The sequence below is a fragment of the Peromyscus leucopus genome, chromosome 5, assembly GCF_004664715.2.
Source record: "Peromyscus leucopus breed LL Stock chromosome 5, UCI_PerLeu_2.1, whole genome shotgun sequence".
NCBI classification, from domain to species: Eukaryota; Metazoa; Chordata; class Mammalia; order Rodentia; family Cricetidae; genus Peromyscus; species Peromyscus leucopus.
The window spans coordinates 140,392,164-140,417,367 of NC_051067.1; the positions used below are offsets into that span (position 1 = coordinate 140,392,164).

Sequence of the window (25,204 nt, forward strand, 5' to 3'; positions counted from 1 at the left end):
TCAGATTTGATAATGATTGAATGAAAGTTGGCTTACATGTATAAAGAATATAGTAAGAGAGAGGAGATGAAGTGTCTAAGTATTGGGGAGATATAAAAAATAAAATTTAAGAATTTCTTTTCAGAAGCACTTCGGACATCATTGTTTTTACAGTTATTAACTCTTGTGAGTTCCATTCATTCTGATAAAGGAGCCGGACCCTTTCCTCCCTAGATGATGACTTCCCACTTTTGATATTAGCAATTTCTTCCTAATTTTATTTTATTAAATTATTCTCAGGTTTAGGTAAGACTATTCCTATAACAGTTCCTGAGTATTTTTTTTTAAGTTTATCCAGGTTTTCTTTTTTGCTCTAGGACTTCTAAAAAACAAAGTAAGACTGTCAAAGAAGAGGGGTGGCCCGCTCCTTATTTCATGTTTGAGCTCACAGGCTTCGTGTGTCTGGCTCTTCAGTTAAACTAAATCCGCCGATTCCAGGAAGTCAGAGCATGAGCTCCTGCATTTCTGTTCATTAGTCAGCACCCATGCTTCATTGTTTCTGTTCACTCATTCGGTAGACAGTTGTTGAATGCCTACTCTGTTAGATTTGTACAACTCAAAACAGGTGTTTTGCTTCTCTCTTGAGAGTTTAGTAAAGTTTATTCCCAGTTTTCATGTTGGATAGATACTTGCCAAACGTCTTCCCCATTTAGCAGCACAGGGCCATGGTATAGAATTGTTGGAGGTAGATATCTAACTTACACGTGTTTGTTGCTGGAGGACTTCTCTCCAGGTTCCACCAAGCCCCACAATCTCACAATCCACGTATAAAATAATCACTCAGACGCTTATATTATTTATAAACTGTATGGCCATGGCAGGCTTCTTGCTAACTGTTCTTATATCTTAAATTAACCCATTTCTATAAATCTATTCCTTGCCACGTGGCTGGTGGCTTACCGGCGTCTTACATGCTGCTTGTCCTGGCAGTGGCTGCAGTGTCTCTCCCCTTCTTCCTGTTTCCCCAATTCTCCTCTCTCCTTGTCCCGCCTATACTTCCTGTCTGGTCACTGGCCATCAGTGTTTTATTTATATAGAGTGATATCCACAGCACTTCCCCTTTTCTTCTTTTTTTAAAAAAGGAAGGTTTTAACTTTAACGTGGCAAAATTACATATAACAAAACAATTATCAAGCAAGAATTATACTTACAATATTAAAGAAGATGTCCTGTCTATCTTATATTTGTGAGTTTAAGGTTTTATATCTAACTTATCTTTTATCATAACTGAGGAAATTATAACTATCTAGTCTTTAACCACATCAAAGACCTGAGAAATGGTAGATGGATGCAAACAACTTTCGGGAACCTTGCAAGAGTAGACCAAGACAGCTGGCAGCCTGGACAGTCATCTCATGTTTCTCAGCATTGTTGGTGCATTCAAATTGGCTACAGGCCTAGAGTATATGACAGACCATTTTTATAAGCAGGAATTCTGAAAGACCATCTTACCCTGTCTTGGCAGAATTCAGTGGTTGCTTTCCTTGTGTCCCGCTTGTCCAGAAAGGACAGCATTGTATTTGTACTGTCAGCCATCAAGGCAAGGGCAGTTCTTTGCCCAGTAGGCCATTTTGTGCCAAGAAGACAAACTTCCAAATGGAAATGTCTTAGAAGCCCAACATTCTCTCGGGATCAAATTGGCACAGCCAGGAGCAATTGTGTCTCATGTCAACAGAATTCTAAGTTATTTAAATGCCATATTCTCTAGGTCTATGAAGTGTTTGAAGATTACCTAGCTATCTGAAATATATCTATGTATACCTAGAAGACCTAACTAATATGGCTATAAATATGATTATCATAGATGACTAATTATTAATCTATTTTTTAATTATCCATTACAATTTTAAATGAGTTACATAAACATAATACCTCAAACAAGAATAGAAATATATATATATATATATATATATATATACAGTATAACAAAATTAACTTCAAGTTTGTATCAATAAACTAAAATTTATATCAATGTAAAACAATTTAAACAAACTAAAATCTATACCAATGTAAAACATTTTAAACAAGTTGTTCTTTAAAAGTAGGTTCATTAATCTACCCTTTTATCTTATCATCTCTATATCCTCCTATATATCTATATCATATCCCCTTTTCTTTTTTAGAAAGAGATCACATTTATAATCAACCTGTTTTAAATAAAAATATTGATTTTTCTCTGTCACACACCAGAGGGCTCTTCTGATTTGGGACACAAGAATCTCTTAACCATTTTTTTTAAAGCAATATGTCTGGGTTTAGAGGGGGAGTGAGCCAATTCCACCCCTAAAGCCAGCTTGGTATATTTGGGAATTTGGGCGTAGCATCTCTTACTACTTCCTGCTGGAGGGGGGCGCTGTATCTTAGGGAGACGCAAAGAAAATTTTAGGCCTATAGGGTAGTCCTTGAGGTTGTATTGTGGGAGCCAGTTGCCTTGAAACCGTTATAGATGTTGGATCATCTGGGCCATGGTGTCATCGGAGATCTTTTAGGGGGTCTTGGCTGGTGAAACCTGATGTATCTTAATCTGGAACAAATCCATAGCCTCTGGCTTTCTGTGGAAACAAAAGCAGAACCTCTTTTCCAAAGTAACATATCCTTATATCCAAATTTTGAAGTCAAGGTACCTTTAAAATTTACATTTTGGCATAACTGAACAGCTTTTACAATCAAATGTTTTTCTTTAGTTATGAATATCAAAGACAACATAATCCAGATTTTATGTGTGATAGCCATCTTTACGTGGCTTATTACCTTTACTATTTTTTTAAACACTTTATTTTTAGATACTATTTGTTTATATAATGGTATGTATTTTTTTTCTTTTAAGCCTACATACATTATTACATGCATTATAAACTATTTCATCTGAATCAGTCCTATTGTGAACTTATTGCTTTAAACTGTAGCCTTTTAAGCCTGAAAGGGCGCTGTGGCTGCTGGCTCCGCCCACTTCAGCTTCCCAACATGGCGGTGGTACGTTTTCTGCCAGCTCTGGGAGCCATCAATTCTCAGAAATAGTGGGTCTAAGCTTTTATCAAAGCATTGTGTAGCCCAGAAACCTCTTTTTTTTTTTTCTTAATACTAGTAAGGACTAAATCTACCACACAGCTTAATGTGACGCTGGCAGACGCCTCATTCCCGCCATACTGCCGGTGAAACGCACGCGCCAGGAACCCGCCAGTGTTCAAACCTGCATTTTGCGCCCTCTAGCTACCCGTATGAGACAAGAAGCAGGAACCTGGTTTTGGCTCTGTTTAGAATTGGTTATTAAATATTGTCAGGTTTAAGGTGGAAATTCGAGCCGTTGGGCGCCATTTGTTGCTGGAGGGCTTCTCTCCAGGTTCCACCAAGCCCCACAGTCCCACAATCCACGTATAAAATAATCACTCAGACGCTTCTATCACTTATAAACTGTATGGCCGTGGCAGGCTTCTTGCTAACTGTTCTTATATCTTAAATTAACCCATTTCTATAAATCTATACCTTGCCACGTGGCTGGTGGCTTACCGGCCTCTTTACATAATGCTTATCCTGGCGGTGGCTGCAGTGTCTCTCCCTTCTTCTTCTTCCTGTTTCCCCAATTCTCCTGTCTCTTTGTCCCGCCTATACTTCCTGTCTGGTCACTGGCCATCAGTGTTTTATTTATATAGAGTGATATCCACAGCACGTGTTGGTTAAATTAATATGTCAACCTTATGGAATTAGCATATTCAACCCTTTTGGTCTACCAAAGGAGACCGTTCATGTAGTTAAAACTAATAAATGAATATTTTAAATATAATATTGGATATTTTACTATTTAATCTGTTTTCTAAGAAAAATGTCGAGTGAATGGTCCTAACATTAAAATTAACACAAAGCAACTGTATTGTGTGGAAACATTTCGATGGTAATTAAAGACAAATGTTCAATATTCTTTGTAAATGACTTAAAAATGATGTCTCTGTCAATAAAATGGGAGTTCAGTGTTGAAGACATCATTTATCTTTACATTTTACACCACTGCCAGTATTAGGTATTCCCTTCACAGGGTTCTTTAAGCTCTCAAAATACTCAGCCTACTTTGATGGGGAGATTATTTTGCACATGGATTTCACCCCATGCCAAAATTAGGGCCTGAAGGTTATGTACGCTGGAGTCTGTACTGATGCCAAATGAGTCCCAGATGTCTATCATCCTTCATTAATAAACAAGCCCTGCAGAGGTAGTTCACAGGGAAAGAATACCTTCAGAGTTAGCAAAACCTACTCAACTGTTGAATAGTACTTCCCCTAAACATATTAAAATCAATTTATGTTAAAATTAAATTTATTAGGTATCAGAGAAAATATAGACATCCCCAGTCTTATAAATGTAGACATATTTACTACCCAAGATACTGTATGAGTGATTCATGAGGTGCATATTTGTTTACTAGTACAGGCAGTTGGCCAGCAAATGTGCTCTCTCGACATGCATTAATATTTGGGTAGGTTTTGAAGGTGATTATTTTAAAAATTTTAACAATATTCAGTTTGTCAGCACAAACTGTATAGTTAGACTTTGAGTCTTTTTAGCAAATAAAAATTGTGTCATATAAGGTAAAAATATGAATAAGAAAGTTTTGTATTTTTTCCTCAAGTTCTTATAAAATAAGTTAATGATTACAAAATAGAGTCACCGTGCTTATGAAGGACTTTTTTTTATTTTAACTTTTATTCATTGGAATTTGCATATATATACCTAATGTACTTGATCATCTATATCCCTTATTCCCCTATTCTGTATCCCCCAGGACCTCTGATCACATCTCCTTCCCAATTTCATGTCTTCCTTATTTATTTTATTTTCTCATTCTTATTATTTTTAGCCCACCGACTTGAATTATTACTGTCCATGTGCATATGGGCACAGGGTTGTCCATTAGGGCACAGAGAACCTATCAGTGGCCACACTCCTAAAAATGGGCTTCTCTCTCCCTGAACAGCCAGCAGCTCTCAGTAGCTTGTCAGCTAGCAGCAGGGTCTGTTGAGCCCTTTCCTCTTACATGCTTGGATTTTGACTGGCTTCATTCTGTGCAGGTCTTATGTATGTGCTCATAGCTTCTGTGGTCTGATGTGTACAACAACCATGTCAAGTTCAGGGGCCAGCATTTCACAGCACCCCCATCCCCATCCAAGGAGTCTTCTTTAAACATTTCTGATCTAGGCTACTGTTTAAAGCTCATTAAAAGAATTCTAGAAAATTTTGCTGTTAAAGAAACTCAACCCTTTTCCCTTAAGTGAGAAAATTAAACACTAGCCTTGGTATATGTGTAATAATTCATTTTCAAGCTGGGTGCAGTGGTGCACACCTTGAATCCTAGCACTTAGGAAGCAGAGTCAGGTGGATCTTTGTGAGTTCAAGGCCATCCTAGTCTTTCACAGTGAGTTCCAGGGTAGCCAGAGCTCTACAGAGAGACCTTGCCTCCAAAAAAAATGGTTTTCACTCTGCAACATTCTTTTTGCAATTATAATTATGTCACTTCCCCCTTCTCTTTCCTCCCTCCAAACCCTCCTCTCTACTCCTTGCTCTCTTGCAAAGTCATGGACTTTTTTTTCATTAGTTGTTGTCACATACATATATGTATAGATATCTGCAGATACATGTTCTTGAATACATAAATGCAACTTGCTCAGTCTATATGTTGTTACTTACATGCATATTTTGGGGGCTGACCATTTGGTATTGGATAGCTAATTGGTGTGTTCTTCCATGGGGAAGACTATTTCTCCCATTGCCATTATTCTTTAGTTGTCTGGAGCTCTTTGTGTAGAGTTGAGGCCTCATTGGTCCCCCCCCCCCCAATCCACTTGGGCATGCCTATTGCTGTCTTTGTTCCGCTCATGCTTAGACAGTCATGTCAGTGAGCCTTTATGGGTGTGGTTTCTGCCATTACTAGAAGGTACAATCTCACAGCAAACTCCTTGATCCCCTGGCTCTTAACAGTCTTTTTTATCCCCTTTCCCACAGTGTTCCCCAAACCTTCCAAGCAGTAGTCGTTTTGTAGATGTATCCTTTGGGACTGAGCTCCACAACTGTTTTTTGATTGGTTGTGGTTTTCTGTAATGGTCTCTGTTCGCTGCAAAGAGAAGTTTCCTTCATGAGGAGTGAATACTACACTAAGTGGGCAAAGGGATATTTAGAATGCAGTTAGGGATTAGGTTGCTTTAATGAGGTGGCAGTTTATGTTCTTCTCCAAGACCCATGACTTCACTAGTTCTGGGTTGTTGGCTAGGTTTCTAGTAACAGCATGCTTTCCTTCATGCTGAGTGGGTTTTAAGTCCAATCAGAGTGCTGTTGCTTAGGGCCAAAGTATGTGTGCCACTCAACTGCTCCCTTACAGTCATAGTGCCATGCTGGTGGTGGTCTCTGCAACATTTTTTTGTTCTATATTGTATTTTTGAGACAGGGTGTCTCTATGTATTCCTGCCTGTCCTGGAACTCACCGTATAAACCAGGTTGGCCTTGAACTCACAGAGATCTGTGTTGGGATTAAAAATCTGTGCCACCACACCTGGCTATTGCAACATTTGAAAGCTTCCTTTGTGTTCTTTTCAATCACAGACAGTGAAACTCAGCTCCGGAGAGACATGGTTTTCTGCCAGAGTCTTGTGGCCACTGTCTGTGCCTTCTCTGAGCAGCTCATGGCCGCCTTAAACCAGATGTTCGACAACAGCAAGGAGAATGAGATGGAGACGTGGGAAGCCAGCAGAAGGTGGCTGGACCAGATTGCAAATGCAGGTGTTCTTTTTCACTTCCAGTCACTTCTGTCACCAAATTTGGTAAGGAATATGACTCCTGTTGTCTGTACCAGCTGTAACCTATCTGCTCACATTACCAAATATGGAATAGTTGGCCATTTCTCCCTTATTGTCACCTTTGTAATCATTTGACTATTTTAAAGGGAATTTTTCCCCCTATGATCATTCAGGTTTTAATAAGAATGTGTGGTGTATTTCCTCTTTTCTGATTTTATCCCTTGTCTCTGGCTGCTAAAAGCTGGGAGAGAGACTCCAATGTTAGTAATTCTTAGATGCTTGAGCACTGACTGGAAAAAGTCACGAGAGGAATGTGGGCTTTTGATAAATCCACTCAGGCCAGAAGTAACAGCTTCCCAGATACCTGAGCTCTCGCTGAGGCTGATAATCTGCTTCACAGAGCAGCTACTGTCTGGCAGGCTGTTTCAGATTCGCACGGGCTAAGCCATTTCAGCTCTTCCTTTGGATGAGTGCTTCCCATAGACAGAACACTGCAGCAGCCGCACTAGACAAGGCCATACTTAAGCATGCAGAAAGATGAAAAAAAGGATCGAGAACCATTTGAAAAACAGAGACCTTTGGGGGTTTTCACGGAGACTTTCTGTAGTTTTGTGATATACTACTGCACAAATCTCTGCTTTTATGTTCATAAACATTTTGAGGGCTCATTAAATGGAATTCTGATTTGGAACATGAGACCCTGTCTCATCTGCTAACTAAAGTTCAAGTGGAAAATGTAGCTACCAAGTAACATAGGTTGAAAACAAATAGAGACGTGTGAATATAGCAAAATAACATTTTTCACAATGTTGGGTAGGGAGGTGATGGTTGTACTGTACATCCGTAGAAGATTCTGGAATGATAAGGTAATGGCATCTATCTCAGTGTAGCTAAGAGATACAGAAGTAGATTATTTAGAAAAGATTCTATGCACTTCTTTTTTTTTTTCTATGCACTTCTTGACGTCTTGGGGTAATAAATTAGTTATTTGGTTAATTAAAAGTAAGATACTTTAGGCAAAGTGTTTACAAATAAAGTCCAGCCAGGCAGCAGTGGTGCATGCTTTTAATCCCAGCACTCAGGAGGCAGAGCCAGGTGGATCTCTGTGAGTTCAAGGTCAGCCTGGTCTACAGAGTGAGTTCTAGAACAGGCACCAAAACTACACGGAGAAACCCTGTCTTGAAAAACCAAAAACAAAAGCCATAGCATATCCAATGTAAATTATGTATGATAGCCAGGCTACTTCCTGACAGAGTAGCAGTATTTGTTGATTGAGGAATGAATGAATGAATGCATAAGTGAGATTCCATTTCTATCCTATTTTTTCTTTATTTAAAGTTTCTGATATCTAGTCAGTTGCTGCAGCTTTGACTTAAGCTAATTTTGTTTGAACTTTCCAAGATTAGGAGAAAATATTTACAAGTCATAGAGGCAATGAATTGCGTAGATTAGAATGTATAAAGAACCCTTGAAACTCAATAGTTATTTTTAAAAAAATGGCCTAATTTAAGACCTGGCGATGGTGGCACATGCCTTTAATCCCAGCACTCAGGAGGCAGAGCCACGTGGATCTCTGTGAGTTAGAGGCCAGGCTGGTCTACAGATTGAGATCCAGGACAGGCACCAAAGTTACACAGAGAAACTCTGTCTCGAAAATCAAAAAAAAAAATCTAATTTAAAGTGGGGAAAGGATTTGAGTAGATACTGTCCTAGAAGATAGATATAAAAGCACATGGCAGATAATCAGTATCAGCTGCCGTTAGAGAAATGTAACTCAAAGCACAAAGAAAGAGCCCTCTACAGTAACCAGTGTTGGTGAGGATCTGTAGAAACTATAATCCTGAGAAATGAGTTACAGGAATGTGAAATGATGCAACATCTTTGGAAAACAGCTTGCCAGTTCTTCAAGACATAATCCTTAGGTAATATCCAGTGGAAACCCAAACTTCTATTCACTTAAGAACCTGTGTCAAATAGTCCTATCAGTGTTACCCAAAATACATAAAGACTGTTAGCAACTCAGGTGTTTATCAGAGGATGACTGGGTAAGTTAAATGCTGTGTTTCATATAATAAAATCTTATTCAGGCATAGACAATTTGTAGCACTGATGAATGCTAGATTGTATATGAATCTTGGAAACACAATCCTAAGGAAACTATCCTGGCAACAGAGAACACAGTTTGCTTCCACTGAGATGAAACATGCTGAATGGATGGATACATTTCAGAGATCAAAGTAGACATCTGATTGCCTGGAGCTAAGAGCTCAGGTAGATGTCCCAGGGAGAATGCTTAATGATGCTCAGTTTCCTTTGGAGATGGTGAAAATATTCTACAATTAGATGATGACAGAAGTGTCTCCGCTCCACATGCATCAAAGATGTTGAGCTATGTATTTTGACTGGGTGAATTGCATATTCTGTGAGTTATACATCTCAATGAAACTGCGCTCCTCTTAAAAACTGGCCTTTAAATTTATTTCAGTAACTGATTTTTCAATCACAGTTTACTGGAAAAAAAATTCAAGGGAACCTCTGTATTAAGAATGCAAAGAAGCCAGGCCTTTAATCCCAGCACTCGGGAGGCAGAGCCAGGCAGATCTCTGTACGTTTGAGGCCAGCCTGGTCTACAGAGTGAGTTCCAGGACAGGCACCAGAACTACACAGAGAAACCCTGTCTTGAAAAACCAAAAAAAAAAAAAAAAAAAAAAAAAAAAAAGCCCAGAAAATGTACATACAAATAGCGTCAAATGGACCAAACATTTTATATTCAGGAGTATATATGTATGTACATTGGCATGCAATAGTATTGACTGAAAAAAGAGGCCATGAATTTGAAGGAGAGTGGGGAAGGGTACTTGGGAGGATCAGAGGGAGAAAGAGCAAGGGAGACATGTTGAAATTAAATTATAACCAATAAATAAATAAAACAAAGCACAAGCTCACCTGTGACTATGGGTCTCTGAGAGCTGCAACCACCCAGGGACTGTGCTATCCAGAGCTCTAGGCACAGCCAGCTGTCCCCTAGTTCCATCACAGTCACTGAAACAGCATGGCTCACATTGCTATGTGCAGAGGCTGAGATGTTTGGAACATTTCTCCTAACTCTATTCCTTGACATCAGAAAAAGGGTGATTTTTTTCAGTCCTGCCATAAACTTCCAGGTGGTAGGTACTTTTCTTTCTGCTATTTCAAAAGGGGTTTAGGAGGTTGGGGAGATGGCTCAGTGGGTAAAAGCTCTTGCTGTGTGTGCCTGAGTTTGAATCCTCAGCACCCACATGTTTCACATCAAAACCCAAACCAAAAACCAACCAAACACCAACAATGCAACTGCTTTGCTTTCTTGCATGCCTGTAACTCTAATTTTGTAGAGGGGAGAGATAGGAAGGAAGGTCCTTAGAACTTGCTGTTTAGGCTAGCTACAGATTCAATAACAGACCTTGTCTGGAAGGTGAAAAGAGAGAGAACAGAACACCTGGCATCCACCTCTAGCCTCCATGGGTGTCTAAGCACCCACACACTTGTGTGTGTATCTCAGTGACGTCACATTTCTGGTGCTCACTTCTGGCCTTCTTACTGACAGTTACTACATTCTCTACAGAGTACTTAGGCTCATAATGATGACACAATTAACCTTACACATAGGAATTATCTCTTAATATAGCATTTGTTTTCATCTTTAAAAAATGGTTTATTTTTATTTTATGTACATTGATGTTTTGCCTACGTGTATGTCTGTGTGAGTGTGTTGGTCCTCTGGCACTGGAGTCACTGACAGTAGTGAGGTTCCACGTGGGTGCTGGGAACTGAACCTGGGTCCTCTGGAGGAGCAGCCAGTGCTCTCAACTGCTAAGCCATCTCTCCAGCCCCAGCCCTTGTTTTCTAAATAACATGAATTATCCTTTCAAGCAGTTCAGCATGCTTCATATACTTCAACGAGTTGCTCAAAGCTTACTGTGCTTTGAAGCAGCCTGAGTGCAGTGAAAGAGCTTTTAAAGGATTGTTATTTTATGCATGGGAAATCTCATTACAGAAATGAGACAAATGGCTGAAATGAATTGGGTTGTTTATTCATATTCTAGACTAAGGTCTCCACAAAGCTGGTAAGGTAAGCATGATATTTATATGTAAGCCCTTTGGAAGACAAATATATCTATACATGGAAATTGCTTTTATCTTGATTCTAATGAGCAGTAATTGAATAATGAATAAATTATTATAAACAGAATGGCTGTGATTTAATGTAGCTTTCAACTTAAAAATAACGATTTTTTTTTTGCTTCTTAGCTGTTACTTTGTGAGCTTTTAGAAGTAAAAGGCCAAAAGCATAGATTATTTGTAAATGAGATCATTATAATTAGATTCTATCTACAAGCTAGTCTGAAAATTGTGTGTATAATCATTTAAATATTAAAAAAATACAAAACCAGAAAACTACAAAACCATACAAGGAAGATGTCACTATGTAGGACTTCTTGATTTCCTTTTGGACCAGGAGTTCTCAGGCAGGTGCTGGCACTAGTGCTTTCTATGGAATAAAACAGAAGTGATGATTCTGCTTTGGGTTTCCATTGCACCATGGGAACTGACAGCACATTGTCCGGTTGTCTTATAGATTCTTTCCCTTAATTGTAGAAAGATGAACAGGCCATGCTGGAGGATACACTGGTTGCTCTATTTGATTTGGAAAAAGTTTCCTTTTTCTTCAGACCATCAGAAGAGGAGCCACTGGTTGCAAGTGAGTAACTATATTTGTAGAGTGTTTCTGGAGCAGATGGTACTGTCTGTCCATTTGCATAGAGTTCTATGAGTTGAATGATTGAAAAGGGTCTCTGACTTATCCATTTTCCAACATGAGTGTTGACAGAGGCTCTATTTTAGATGTCATACTTGAGTATCAGTACTTGTTATGTAGTGAACCCATGGATTACTGTCCATGTCTTTAAATTTTTCCAAATTGCCATCATTCTTCTATGACTTCAGTCTTGTCATAAGTTTTTTTAAAATAAGGTGTCTACCTGTCCATGAAATTTTTAGTTTATTTTTAAAAACGTTTGTGTGCCTCCTGTTTTTCAGAAGTGTGTGGAGCCTACGTTTTTGATAAAAGAGATAAGTGTCTTTAGAGATAAGAGATGTTCTTATTCCCCTTCTCAGTGGTTAATATTTAGATAGAGACTCAATATGTGCTCATTTCAAATCCATGGTCTGATGAAATAATGACCATCATTCCTTTGTTTGTCTCATGCAAAACTTCATTTGAATGCTTACTTCTTTCCAGCACTATTCTGGGAATCAGGTCCAAAGGAGTACTGAGCAGATGGTGTCTTCTGTGGGTTATAAATTGAAGTGAGGAAAGAAAATGACAGGTCAGAAAAACAAATTAATTTGATGTGAAGTTAAAGTAACAATAAAATAGATTAGAATATAAAGATAAAGGAGTAGAGTAAAAGGTGCTCTTAAGAGGATGGGGAGGGTCTCTGGTCTAGGTGAGCAGGGCTCTGAAGGGGGCTGAGAGAGAGCCATCAGATACTGAGAGAAGAGTGTGTTAGACTTCTTCCACTCCCAGGTAGGAGGATGTAGGACATGTTTTTAGAGCAACAAGCCAGTCTTTTTTCGCTATGGTAGAGCAAGTGAACAGAACAGAGTATGAGACAGGACTATGTAGGGCTTCCTGGGATTGAGATATCTCCATGGTCCTGGTTGCTGGGTGAACAACAGGGTCTGGTTTACATATCCAAAAGGATGCCTCTGGCTGTTGTGTTACATATACCATTCTGAGGACGGGGCAGAAGCTCATAGGCTGCTTAGGAAGCTCTTGAGTGACTCAGCTGAGAAATCATAGTGAACTAGATGTGAGGGGATCTGTGGAGATTGTAAAATTAAAAATATCAGTACTATTTCTATCAATTTATGAAGGTTGAGAAAATAGAATTGTCACTAATTTTCATTTCCACTTATGAACAAGAAAAAGCAAGAATATGAAGGTATAAGTTGGTGATACACAAGAGAGAACTGTTATCTGACAAGAGGTGGTAAATTTTGACTAAAAACAAAATTTTAAATAAATTATGAGGCTTCTACTTGTGTGTGTAGAAAGACATTTAGTTTTACTTGAAGGCAGTAGGGACAGTTTTGCTGAAGGCTGAAAAGATGATTCTGTGATGTTACCTAATGTTCATTCTTTAAAATGCTGCTTGAGGAGCTATAAGCCCTCATGAGCATTCATTGTCCTATGTGGTTTCAAAATGACATTTTTGACAACTGAGTAAGCACGGGAACCACAATGATGAGCTCTGTGAGTGATTTTTTTTTTTAATCCACAGTAAGAGACATTGATGTGTTGGGCACATTCCAAACATTAGAGGTAATTGTAATCCTCTAAAAAACAGGGTTTAAATATGGCTGTTCTTGTGGTGGTGGTGGTTATCAATGTGCGTTATGCATCTCTTTGGAGCATAGTCTGGACGTCTGAAGGTAATTCTGTAGTAAAGCACCAGTATCAATTTCACATGACTCCACTATTAAACATAAAAATAAAGAAAGAGCAGCCATTGTGGGTTTGGGAAGGGCGTTGACATATAGTCATTCAGAAATGAAGTGTTTTAGGAGAAAAAGCCTGGAGACCATGATTCAGCCTTGAGTAGGAGAACATTGATTAGAAGGGTACAATATCATTAAAACAACATAACCTGGGCCTTAAAGGGAAGGAGAAACTTCCTCTTAAAACTGAAAGGAGTTTCATTTAGAGATTGTTTAGGCAGGAACACACTTTCAGCACCAGCGCACTAGAGGGAGAGTCTAGGGAGGTGGATTTCTGTTGAGTTCTTTCAAGCCTCATTCTCGTACTGAGCGTGAAGCCCCCAGTCACAGTGAGAAGAAAAAAGATAAAGCCACCATGAGAGGGGTGGTTTGGAGATGACAGAGGAGCCTTCGGAGTAACCCTCAAAACAAAGGGTAGTATCTTGCTTTTATAAGTTTTGGGGGCTGGCAGGAAGTTTTACACCATGCAGTTTAGTCTGGGATAGCATTCTCGACAAAGAGCGTAGTGGAACCAGATACCAGTTAGAACCATAAATCAGGACCAATAAATCCATAACCAGAAACGCTTCTTAGCTTTGTACCAGGGAGAGGGCTGCAGTGTGCATTCATCCTTATTTCTTCAGACAGTGGGATCTAGTTTCTTTTTAAAGGGGTAGGCCATGATCTAACATCGACTTTTCAAGCAAATTCAAAATGATGATAGGAGAGAGTTCTCATTGTGAAAGGTAAGTCGTTACCTGAGGTCCGTCAAGTCTTACTTAAGTGGTATAAGAAAGTCAGAGCTTGTTAAAATTTATGGCAGGTAGTCTTGTCTTTCCACCTGTGTAGAAGCTGATGAGCCAGGATGGCTAATAAAGTCTGCATGACTAGTACAGAGAGAGGTTGGCTGCATGCCTCTGGGGACAGAACAAAGGATAGAGAGAAGGAAGTGTCAACTGGAAAGAAACCATTCACTTTGATCTAGAACCTGAGTTCAAATCCTGGATCTATTCTCATCCATCAGTGTGCCAATGAAACCGTTAGGTTTCTCAGCTCAGAGCTGGGTGGTAAAGTGAGGTATGTTTGAAATCCTCAAGCATCACGTGAAGCTCATGGTTGTGATCAGTGTCTGAAACCACTCCCTTCCACTTACTTCTGGGCACGTGATGGCAAGATGTCTCCTTTTTCATGATACTGTTAATCTTATGGTAGTTATCAGAAGAATGGGTACATATGGACCAACCATTGTATCTGAAGCTATGGCTACCATAATGGATGAAATATCATGGGCCCATTGTATTGACGCCAAGATGAGACACAATGATGAATTAACTACAGAAGTAGGATGTGATAAATGCTCTGAAGAAATAAAGATTCATAATCAAAGAGGGTGATGTGGCCTTTTCAGGGCTAATTGGAGAAAGCTTCCCATAGAAGCAGCTTTTAAACAGATCTGAAGGAAGATAAAGACGTGGAAGGGGTTAGACAGGCAATCCAAACAGGTGGAACTATCAACTTTTAAATGAAAACTTACTTATAAATACACTTATCCCATTCAATGATCTGGTGTCATATCTGCAGGGATGATGCCATCATGATTGATTTCTAGGGTGAGTCTGCATAGGGTGTTCTCAGACTTTCCCTCACACAGCTTGATGACTTACTCTCCTCGTGAAATAAATTTGTTTTTCATAGAAGATGACTTTCTGCAGGTAAAAAGTTGGTGGGTTTCAGTTCCATGTTACTGTGGATATTTAAAAACCAGTTTATAGTTTCCTTATTTTGTATTTTCAGAGCTCTTTGTATATTTTGAGAGAGTCCTTTCTTTATCTAATGTGTCTTTCACAGATATTTTTCTCCTAGTTGGATGCTCCTCTTCACATTGTGCTGGCATCATCTTTCATGGAGTTCAAATTTTGAGTTTTAATAAAATCTAGATGGTCAGATTTTTTATTGGCGGTGCCCTTAGTGATATTTCTAGGATGGCATCACCCATGGTCACCTGGCTTTCTCCTCTGCTATCTTCTAGGATTTACATAAACATTTCTATTTAGGTTTTTTACCTACTTTGAATTAATCTTATGAATGGATGTGAGCACTGTGCCAAGATTCCTTTTTATATGTACGTGTGCAGTTGTTCCAAAATCAGGGGCTGAAAGGCCTATCATGTTGCCTTCGCTCCTTTGTCAAGGGTACATTGGCAGCTCACATGGAAATAGTGTACATATTTCTAGACTGGGGTTCCATTCAGCTGCTCTCCATGCTCTGCCCACCTGCACATTGTCTTAATTTCTGTAACTGTGGAGTGATACTGGAGTTGGACAGTCCCTGTCCTCTGCGCTTCTTCTTCAGCACTGTGTTAGTTGTTCTCAGTACTTTTCCTCATCGTGTCAGCTTTGGAATCATTTTGTTGATGTCCATGAATACCTTGGAATTTGAGATTTCATGAAAGCTGTCTATCAGATCAGGAATGAAGAACATCTTGACAGTAATTGACTCCTCCTAACCATGAACATAGACTTGTTCCCCATTTATTTGTCTCTTAATTTGTTTTTGAGTTTTTTTGTCAGAAATTTTATTTTTCTCACATAAATTTTGTACATATTTTAGTATATTTATATATATTTCATTTTAGAGGCAGCTAGTATAAATGGTAGTGCATTTTCAATTTTGTATTTCATTTGTTTATGGCTGATATATGGGGAAATAATTGTTTTTTGAATATTAACTCTGTCTCTTGCTTCCTTGATATATACATATATTAGTCTCAAGAGAATGTTGTTAATCTTAGATTTCCTCCTGTTGCTAAGAATCTTATCTGTACACAAAAGTTTACTCCTTTTTTGATGTGTCTGTTTTCATGTTCTTTTCTTCTATGATTGTCTTACTGGGAACTACTAGTACAAAGTTGAAAAGGGGAGGCAGTAAGTGGAGTCATCTTTCTTGCTCCTGATTTTAATGGGAAATCATAGTTTCTTAAAATCAAGTATGATACTAGCTATAGCTATATATATGAACTCCATTTTTGTACCCATTGACTGAAAACATTTTTTTTTCATGAGTTCATGTTACATTTTGTTGAATTCTTTTCCTGTATGCTGCCAGGATTAGGTAGGTGTTTTTTAGTCTATTCATACAATGGATTACATTAATTTATTTTTGCATTCCTTGTGTAAATCCCACTTAATGGTGTATAATTGTTCCCTAGTTTTGATTTGTGTATTTTTGGGTAATTTCTGTGTTCATGAGAATTGTGCACATGGAAACTGTTTTCACTTCTTCAAGTAGTATTGAGTTTTTACTTCACTGTAAGCAAGATGTTGCTAATTCTCAGTAAGTTTTACCTCCTTAATTCCTTTCTACCTTTACTTTATACCAATCTAAAATAACTGTGGCATTATTGTCATCCTTTCAATAACATTATCCACTTAGCAAAACTTTGCTACATGGATGACAAAGACTAAATGCATCGAGTTTAATAAACATTGGCATATATGACAGTATGTGAAAAAAGTAAAATGTATAAATATTTAGCAGGTATAAATCTCTATTTTCTTTTTTCTGTCTGTCTACATCTCAGCCTATCTTTCTTTCTGTCTATCTTACTCTCTCTTTCTCTTTATCTCTCCTTCTCTTCCTTCGTCTCTTTCTCTGTAGCCCAGGTCAGGCTGGGACTCCACAATCTTTCAGCACAGGTATAAACAAACCATCATGTTTGGTTTTTGTTTGTTTGTTTGTGTTAGTTTGTTACTGTTTTTGGTTTTGGTTTTTAATTTTGACAACCATAATTAAAAGATTTTCCCACTCATAAAAAGGCAGTCTTCTAAATCTTCAATTGAGAAACGTGTTTTTCTGTTTCCTAAATCAAACCACCTAAATCAACGTCTCTCTGTGAAACAGTTACAGAAATAAGATAAGCATTATGACATGGCATAAAGGAGACTGGTGGACATCACTGCCATAGCTCCTTTGCCTAGACACGCAACTAAATAGAGAACTAAGGAACTTTTGTCCTGTGTGATAAATGGCTTTTGTACTTGAACTCTTTACTAGTTTCAGAGCAAGTTTAAAGTACTAATGTTAAGTCAGGAAGATACATTAAGTGCCTGCTATGTTTTGCTCTTAATTTTTTAACTAGTTAGTATGAGTGTTCTACTTTGAGTATCTTCAGAATGATTTTATATTCTATTTTAATGGGGTAGAAATAGTGTGGATTCATGTAGAAGGAAAAAGATTTACAGTTGCACTGTGAAATACTCTGGCAGCATTTTAGCCAGTCAGGTTGACTGATATTTTTTTTAAAGCCATTAATTTTAGGGTATTTGAAAGTAGCTATAAGAATTTGGAATGACAATTTCCAATGACTATAAGACATCCTCAACAGAACATGGTTCATTTTAATCTAATACTCAGGGAGCAGAGCTTACAGAGCCCATGCTCATATTGTTAATGGTTGCTATGCAGTCTTTTTTCTCACATACTACTTAAGGAGTGTACTCTGTGGGCTCATTTTGACTAAATATGAATGAGGCGGCTGCCCTGAGAGATCCTCATTGAGTTAAGTGAGACATCTGGTGTGTCAAAGTGTAACCGAGTTTCCTATTACAGTATTGGGTATTCAACTCAGTAATAAACTTGAAACTCTGATTCAGTACTGTTTTATGGAACTGTACTTTGTGTATCGCATGGACCTAAAGTACAGTGTAAGTGTTCCAGCTCTGAGGAGAAAGGCTTCCCTAATGCAAGTGTTCCTCTGAGAGGAACGTTATCCTGGCAGTCAGGAGCCAAGGAATACCACAGAGTCACAACACACAACAAACCTTACACAAGAAATTTATTGGGAAAGACACAAGAGGGCAGCTACTTCTGCTTGGGCAAAAACAGAAAGAACTAAGCAGGAGGCAGGCTGTCTACCGGGTTTCTTGTGGGGCAGAGCTTTCCAGGGTGGCCTGGCATTGGTGGGATTTGTGGCCTGATCTTGGACTTTTTTGCTGTAGGGCAGAGCTTGGCTGCCTGCATCTCCAGGGGCTGGAAATGGACCTTATGGCCATTAAGTGTAGCCTGGCAGTGGAGTGGGGGGTGGCTGGCTATTTGCATGTTTTGAGGGGCTTAAGTACAGGAGTACTCTTAATGCCTTACTTTGTAGTAAATTTCGGGATTTTTTTTCTTCTTTTTGGTAAAAGTTTAACATATTACTAGTATAATCCAATGTACTCTCTAGCATATCCGTGACTTCGGGGACTAACATGGCCTTTAATGTCACTTCAGATGTCCCTCTCACATACCAAGTGGAAGGAAGCCGGCAGGCCCTGAAAGTTTACTTCTACATCGACAGCTACCATTTTGAGCAGCTGCCCCAGCGTTTGAAGAATGGAGGAGGGTTTAAAATTCACCCTGTTCTCTTTTCACAAGGTGAGACGTTTTTTTCTCTCTAGGCTTTCTGTATGTAAACTGTTTTATCTTTATTAATGTTTTAAGTACATTTCATGTGCACAGTGATTTTTTTTCACTAATTTGAAAAAAATCCTTCATAGTTTTGAGGTAATATAATTGTTTCTGGAAATGTTTTGTTAAGGAGTGTTTGCTTTAAATATATTCATCAAATAGAATTGGAGCATTTTATAAGATAGAGAAGCAGAGTAATTCAAAGAAATAAAGCTAAAGTGAACTAAATGAATTAGTTAAATAAAGTCTGGCAGAAAGATCAAATGGCTTGCCTACTGTATGGCATAAGAATGTTTAGTGGTAGCATATTTGTGCTTGGTGTGATGGTGCATGCCTAGAGTCCCATCATTCACGAGACTGAAGCAGAAAGCATGCTAATTTGAGACCAATTTGGGCAATATAATGAGACTCTGTCTGAAAACAAATTAAACATACATGTGTTTTTACCCTGACTTCTTCTGTGTTTATATTCTCAAATGTGCATGCATGCTAAATGTTTTCTGTGTCACTGGCTGGAGAAATTGATGCCTTTTATCATTGCATATGTCAGCTTTTGTGAAGAAATGTGTATTCTTGATCAGTTTTCCCTTGTAATTAATCAGTGAGTGACATCTGTAGTAGAATAAATTCAAAATAATGTAAGAATGAAGATTCTTGCTATGAATTCGGAGAGAAACCCCAGATGCTGAGAAAAGACCAGACATTCGCATTGTTGTATGGTCTTTGTTAGTTTTGGAGTAACCCTCTACCTCCTAAAATGAGCATGCTAGTGTCCCAGGATTATGTCAGTTTCTGAGTGGAACCCTACAGAATTCAAGTTTTTACCCCTTTGGGTTTTCAAGGCCTACTTGTGGATTTTAATAGTCTGATAAAAATGAGCAGAGTAGAGAAAGAATCAACCAATCTCACTAAGGAATGATCAGGCACATGGAAGCCAGATTTGTCACAAGTGGAAATTTTGTGTTATGCCACATGTATATTAAACCGAAAGTCTAGTTTTTAAAATGTAGTTGGTTCTACTTCAGGTTTCCAGACTGATTCCCTTCAAAAGGGGATTTCTGTGATTATTTTTAAGGAGCTATTAGGCAACATTTTCATTTTTCTTCAGAGGTATGTGATAGTTAAGGTCAGCATTTGCAATAGTCTGTAAGAAAGAAAAGAAAAAAGAAAAAGAAACAATGACCAAAGGTAGATCTTTGAAAATATATGCTAACTTGAAATATGTTAGAAATCTCTGTAGTCAGACTTTCTTGTCAGTGTTTCTTTGGGACTGTCCGCTCCTCAGTAATGACATGGAGACTTATTATTAATTACGAAAGCTTGGCCTTTCGCTTAGGCTTGTTTCCAGCTACCTCTTATAACTTAACCTGTTTCTGTTAATCTATGTTCTGCCATGTGGCTTTTTACGTCTCCTTCATTCTGTATGTGTGACTTCCTCAGGGTCTTGCTAGCATCTCCCATGCACCTAGATTCATCCTGAGTTCCTCTCTCTGCCCGGATGTCCCACCTAACCTCTCCTGCCTAGCTATTAGCCATCTAGATCTTATTAAACAAACCAGAAGGTGCCTCTGACACAGTGTGATCAAGTATCCCACAACATTTCCCACTTTTTATCTAAATAAAAGAACAAGTTTTAACTCTTAACACAGTAAAACTATATACAGTAAGAACAGTTATCAAGTAAGAATTACATTCACAATGTTCAGTCAATTTGTGTTTGTTGTAGTTTCAGAGAAACTACACTATTATCTATTTTATCTTGGTAAATCCAAAGTTTTATACCTAAACTACTTTCTATCATAACTTGTATTACCAACCTAAAAATATCTTTTTAGACCTTAAATTTTTTTCTTAGATAACTTAAGCATTTATGTCTGCCAACCATATTACATCTCTGTTGTGAGTTTCTTTTCTGAATTTGGTAACAAGGAGAACTATAACTACAACTATCTAGTCTTCAACCTTATCAGAGACATGAGAAGGATATAATATTACCTGAGTAAACAGGAAGTACAGAGCAAACAACTTCCAAAACTCTAGAAACGACAGAGACATCTGACTGTCCGAGCAGTCACCTAAGGTTCCTCTGCAATGTTGGAGCATCCATCTCCAGTCTATAGGCCTACAAGATCTGACAGACTTTTTCCATGAAGCAGGAATTTTGAAGGACTGTCCTGCCTTGACTTGGCAAAGTTTGATAGTCACCTTCTTTTATATCCTGGTTGTCCAATTTGGATAGGATACTGTCAGCAGTTGACCACAAGGACAGTTTCTTGCCCAGTGGCTAACTTTGCCACAAAGAAAGCAAACTCTCTATGGAGGATCTTCAATGCCCACCATCATTTTTTGAAGTAAATTGGTGCTGCCAGGACCAGACATGTCTCACTGTCATGAAAAGCCTTATGTTGTTAAAGCATTTTAATTGCCACATTCTGTAGATCTCTGAAGTGTTTGATGACCACCTGTCTATCTAAAATATATTTGTTTGGCCTTGAAAATATACCTAATATAACTACAATTTTGATTGTTATAGATGACTAACTATTAACCTGTATTTCTTAATTACCTTAAGTAGTTTGTAATAGTAGCCTTCAAGGACTAGAACTTTACATTTTTAAATGAGTCACATAAGTACAATACTTTAAACAAGAGTAGAAACATATATACAGTTGTTATAACAGAAATAGCCGGGCAGTGGTGGCACACGCCTTTGATCCCAGCACTCGGGAGGCAGAGGCAGGCGGATCTTTGTGAGTCTGAGGCCAGCCTGGGCTACCAAGTGAGTCCCAGGAAAGGCACAAAACTACACAGAGAAACCCTGTCTTGAAAAATCAAAATAAATAAATAAATAAATAAAAAATAAAAATAACAGAAATAACCTTAAATTTGTATCAGTATACAAAAATACCCTAAACAAGAGTAGAAACATGTATGTGCCAGCCTTTTTTTTAGGCCACCAACCAAATACTAATCATGACACAGAGACTTACTATTAGTTTTGAATGCTTGGCCTAGCTTAGGCGTGTTTTTAGCTAGCTCTTTTAACTTAAATTAACCTGTTTCTTTTTATCTACCTTTTGCCTTAAGGCTTATTAACTTTCTTGCTTCTGTGTATCTTTCTTTAACTGCTTCTCTATGTCTGACCAGCTGGCATCTGCCTGGTTTCTTGTCCCAGGCATCTCCCTTGTTCTCTCCTTCTCTCATCTTTCTTCTCTTCTCTCTCAAGCCTAGATTTCTCCTTTTTATTCTCTCTGCTTGTCAGCCCTGCCTGTCCTTTCTCTACCTACCTATTGGACATTCAATTTTTTATTAGACCAGTCAGTTGCCTTAGGCAGACAATGTGGAACAAATGCAACACATCTTTGCATAATCATATGTACATCCTTATATCGTTAAACAAATGCAGCATAAACAAAAGTAACACACCTTTATTTGAGATTAATTATTTGAGTTGCTATTTAGTTTAAAAGTAGATTCGATAAACTACAAAGGCATTGTTGGTTTTCAAATAATTACTATTCATTATATAAAGTTATACATACAAACTTGGATTACATTTTAGATGAGCTCTGCTCTTTTTGATGTTGCAAGTTGAGATTTTTAAATCCTAAAAAAAAAGTAGATTCAACAATCTTACCGTTTTATCCTATCATTCCTGTATTCCTCCTTTTTAAAATCTTTTCAGAAAGAGATCCCTGAACCTAACCTCCTTTGCTTAGTTTCATCCCTGACCATGACCAAGAATAACTTAGAACTATCTTCCTCTAAATTATGATGAGCATAGCACCAAATAGCCAAAAACTACCCACCCCATATCTTGGGAATGTGGGCGTGACAGCATCCTGCTATGGGGGTGACAGCATCTTTAGGGGATCCTGAGACTATTGAGATAATGGTCAAGTCCTGGGAGAGTTTGTTGTCGTCCAGTCTCTGTATAATGGGAAAGTTCAGGGCTTAGCTGAAGTCCTGGCTAGAATAGCCTGTGAGACTGGATCATCTTGGCTAGCTGCTTTGAAGTTGCTGTGGATGAAGATTTTTTTGAGGAAACTGCAATAGAGGCATTCTGAGAGGCTGGATCACCTGGGCTACTTATGTCTTCCTTTGTGTCTGGTCCTTTTTTTTTTTTTTTCCTGAAAACACACAAACTTTTAAAGGTAGCATACATAGCTGTATGAACACAACTATGGAATGTCCAGTGTGCACAAGTGAGCTAAAGGTGATTCTCTGTTCTTTGTTTGAGCAGTTAAAGGGCATCTGCCAACTTTATGTATCCATTTGGACTGTATAACCAAGCTGTAATAGGGCCTGTGTAGCCAGTAAGATTTATCATCTCTCCTCCAGGCTCAGCGCTGTTCCCATGTAGAGGGATCAGCTTATATGTCACCTGTCTTATAGTTTTTATTGATTTCTTCCTTCATGCCTCCAGCCAAGATTTCCAGGAAGTTTCCCCAGTTAAATGTGATCTTCATTAATTTTGAAGGAATCCATAGCCTTTTGTTTCCAATAGAAACAACGGCACAACCTCCCCCAAGTACACACATTCCCTGACTTCCACTCTGAAGTTATGACATCCTTAAAAAATATAAGTTTAATTTAGCAGTTTTTTCTACAATCCAGTGTCTCTCCATAACATTTGCCTTTTGCTCATTGGCATTAAAATAATTCAGAGTCAACAAAGCACCATACAGGATCCAGACATCCTGTGTATTTCCCCTCATTACATGGCTTGTTCTTTTTATATTACTTTACTTTTTAAAGACTTTATTATTTTTAAACTGTTTATTTTTTTATGACTGTCTGTACCCATTTTTTTTTTCTTCAGCATCTAAGCACATTTTAAGCATACTGTGCCTGACCTCTTTACATTGTTTTTCCACCTGGACCTCTTTTTTGTTTTTGTTTTTGTTTTTGTATATCTGCAGCATTTCTTTGACTGCATAAGCCAAACCTTAAACTGCTAGGCTACCACTGCATGGCTCTGCTTAGCAGATGGCATTCATGGCTGGCTCCACTCCCTCCTTGGGTCCATGAGAGTGGATCCTTATGCCTGTTGGCCTAGGCCCAGAGACCAGTCTGTCAGCCCCATGTCTGGGAAGTTTCTGGGCCTCTGCTGTCTCCTGCTGGTAGCATGCTAGTCAAGTGCTCAGCTGCAGCAGAGCATCTGCAAGCACTGGGACTGTGGTTACTGGGAAGCTGTGTCCCACTCTGTGTTCAGAACTTAGTTCAGCTTTCTCAGGTCCTATGTGGATTTATGTGCCACACTTTGGGTATCAAATGAAGTTGGAGTTTTTTGTCAGACTTTCTTCGGGACCACCAGCTCCCCAGTAATGACACAGAGACTTACTATTAATTGTGAAAGCTTAGGTTTATCCCCAACTCGCTCTTATAACTTAAATTAACCTGTTTCTATTACTCTACATTCTGCCATGTGGCTTTTTACTTCTTCTCCATTCTGTATGTCTGACTTCCTAAGTGTTTCCTTGGCATCTCCCACATGCCAGGTTCACCTTGAGTTCCTCTCTCTGCCCAGAAGTCCCACCTAACCTCTCTTGCCTAGCTATTGGCCATTCAGCACTTTATTAAATGAATCAGAGGGCACCTTTCACAAAATGTGATCAAATATCCCACAACAAGTCTTCACAGAGTTGGATGAGACAGAGAATGCTGGACTGGACAGTTCATTTTTACAGCTTTAATTGGGCTTATAGCTCTTAAGGACTCTGTATCTTTTCTTTCTTTGTTTTTTTTTTTCAGTTGTGTATGTGTGTGAGAGAGAGACAGACATACACACACAGAGACAGAGAGAGTCACGCATGTACACAGAGAAAAGACAGAGACAGATACACAAGTATCAGACGTAAGTTGTCAGGCTGGCAACATTGAGTTTCAAGTGCCTTTACCCAGAGAGCCATCTTGCCAACCTTATTTCTGTCTTTTTAAAAATTTTGTCTTTGAAACCATTACTGATATGACAGATGGCAGTAAATATTCCTTTTAAAAAATGTTACACTCGTGACACATCCACCTTCAATAACTGAATAATCACAGCTCATTGCAGATGTGTGTAAGGAAAAGATTATTTTGTAAGTAACTTTTCTTTTACAAATTTTGCAAAAGCCAATTGAAAAATAAATCTATTGCTTTAAAAAGTAATTTAAGAAGCCTTCAGTAAATATTTGGCTTTCATTCCTCATAGCTGTAACATAAGAGAAGCAGACCTTGCTGGGTGGTGGTACACGCCAGGCCAGCTTGCTCTACAGAGCCAGTTCCAGGGCAGCGAGGGCTACACGGAGAATCCCTGTCTCAAAAAACCAAAGTGGGCAGGGTCTGTGTTCAAGACCACAGAAGGGAAGAGAAGACTAGAAACAACTGATTTCATTAAAAAGCTGACCATGATAAAATTATTCCTTTAAGGCGTGACA

General features: G+C 38.5%; 1 protein-coding gene across 1 annotated transcript in view; it reads left to right on the top strand.

Moving 5' to 3' along the window:
* Positions 1-25,204, top strand: part of Prex2 (phosphatidylinositol-3,4,5-trisphosphate dependent Rac exchange factor 2) — a 307,700-nt gene that overhangs the window by 194,475 nt on the left and 88,021 nt on the right. Inside the window, exons 32-34 of the mRNA XM_028864566.2 lie at positions 6,625-6,842; positions 11,454-11,556; positions 18,606-18,749. Of these exons, the coding sequence (XP_028720399.1) occupies positions 6,625-6,842; positions 11,454-11,556; positions 18,606-18,749 (465 nt within the window). The remainder of the gene's footprint in view (positions 1-6,624; positions 6,843-11,453; positions 11,557-18,605; positions 18,750-25,204) is intronic.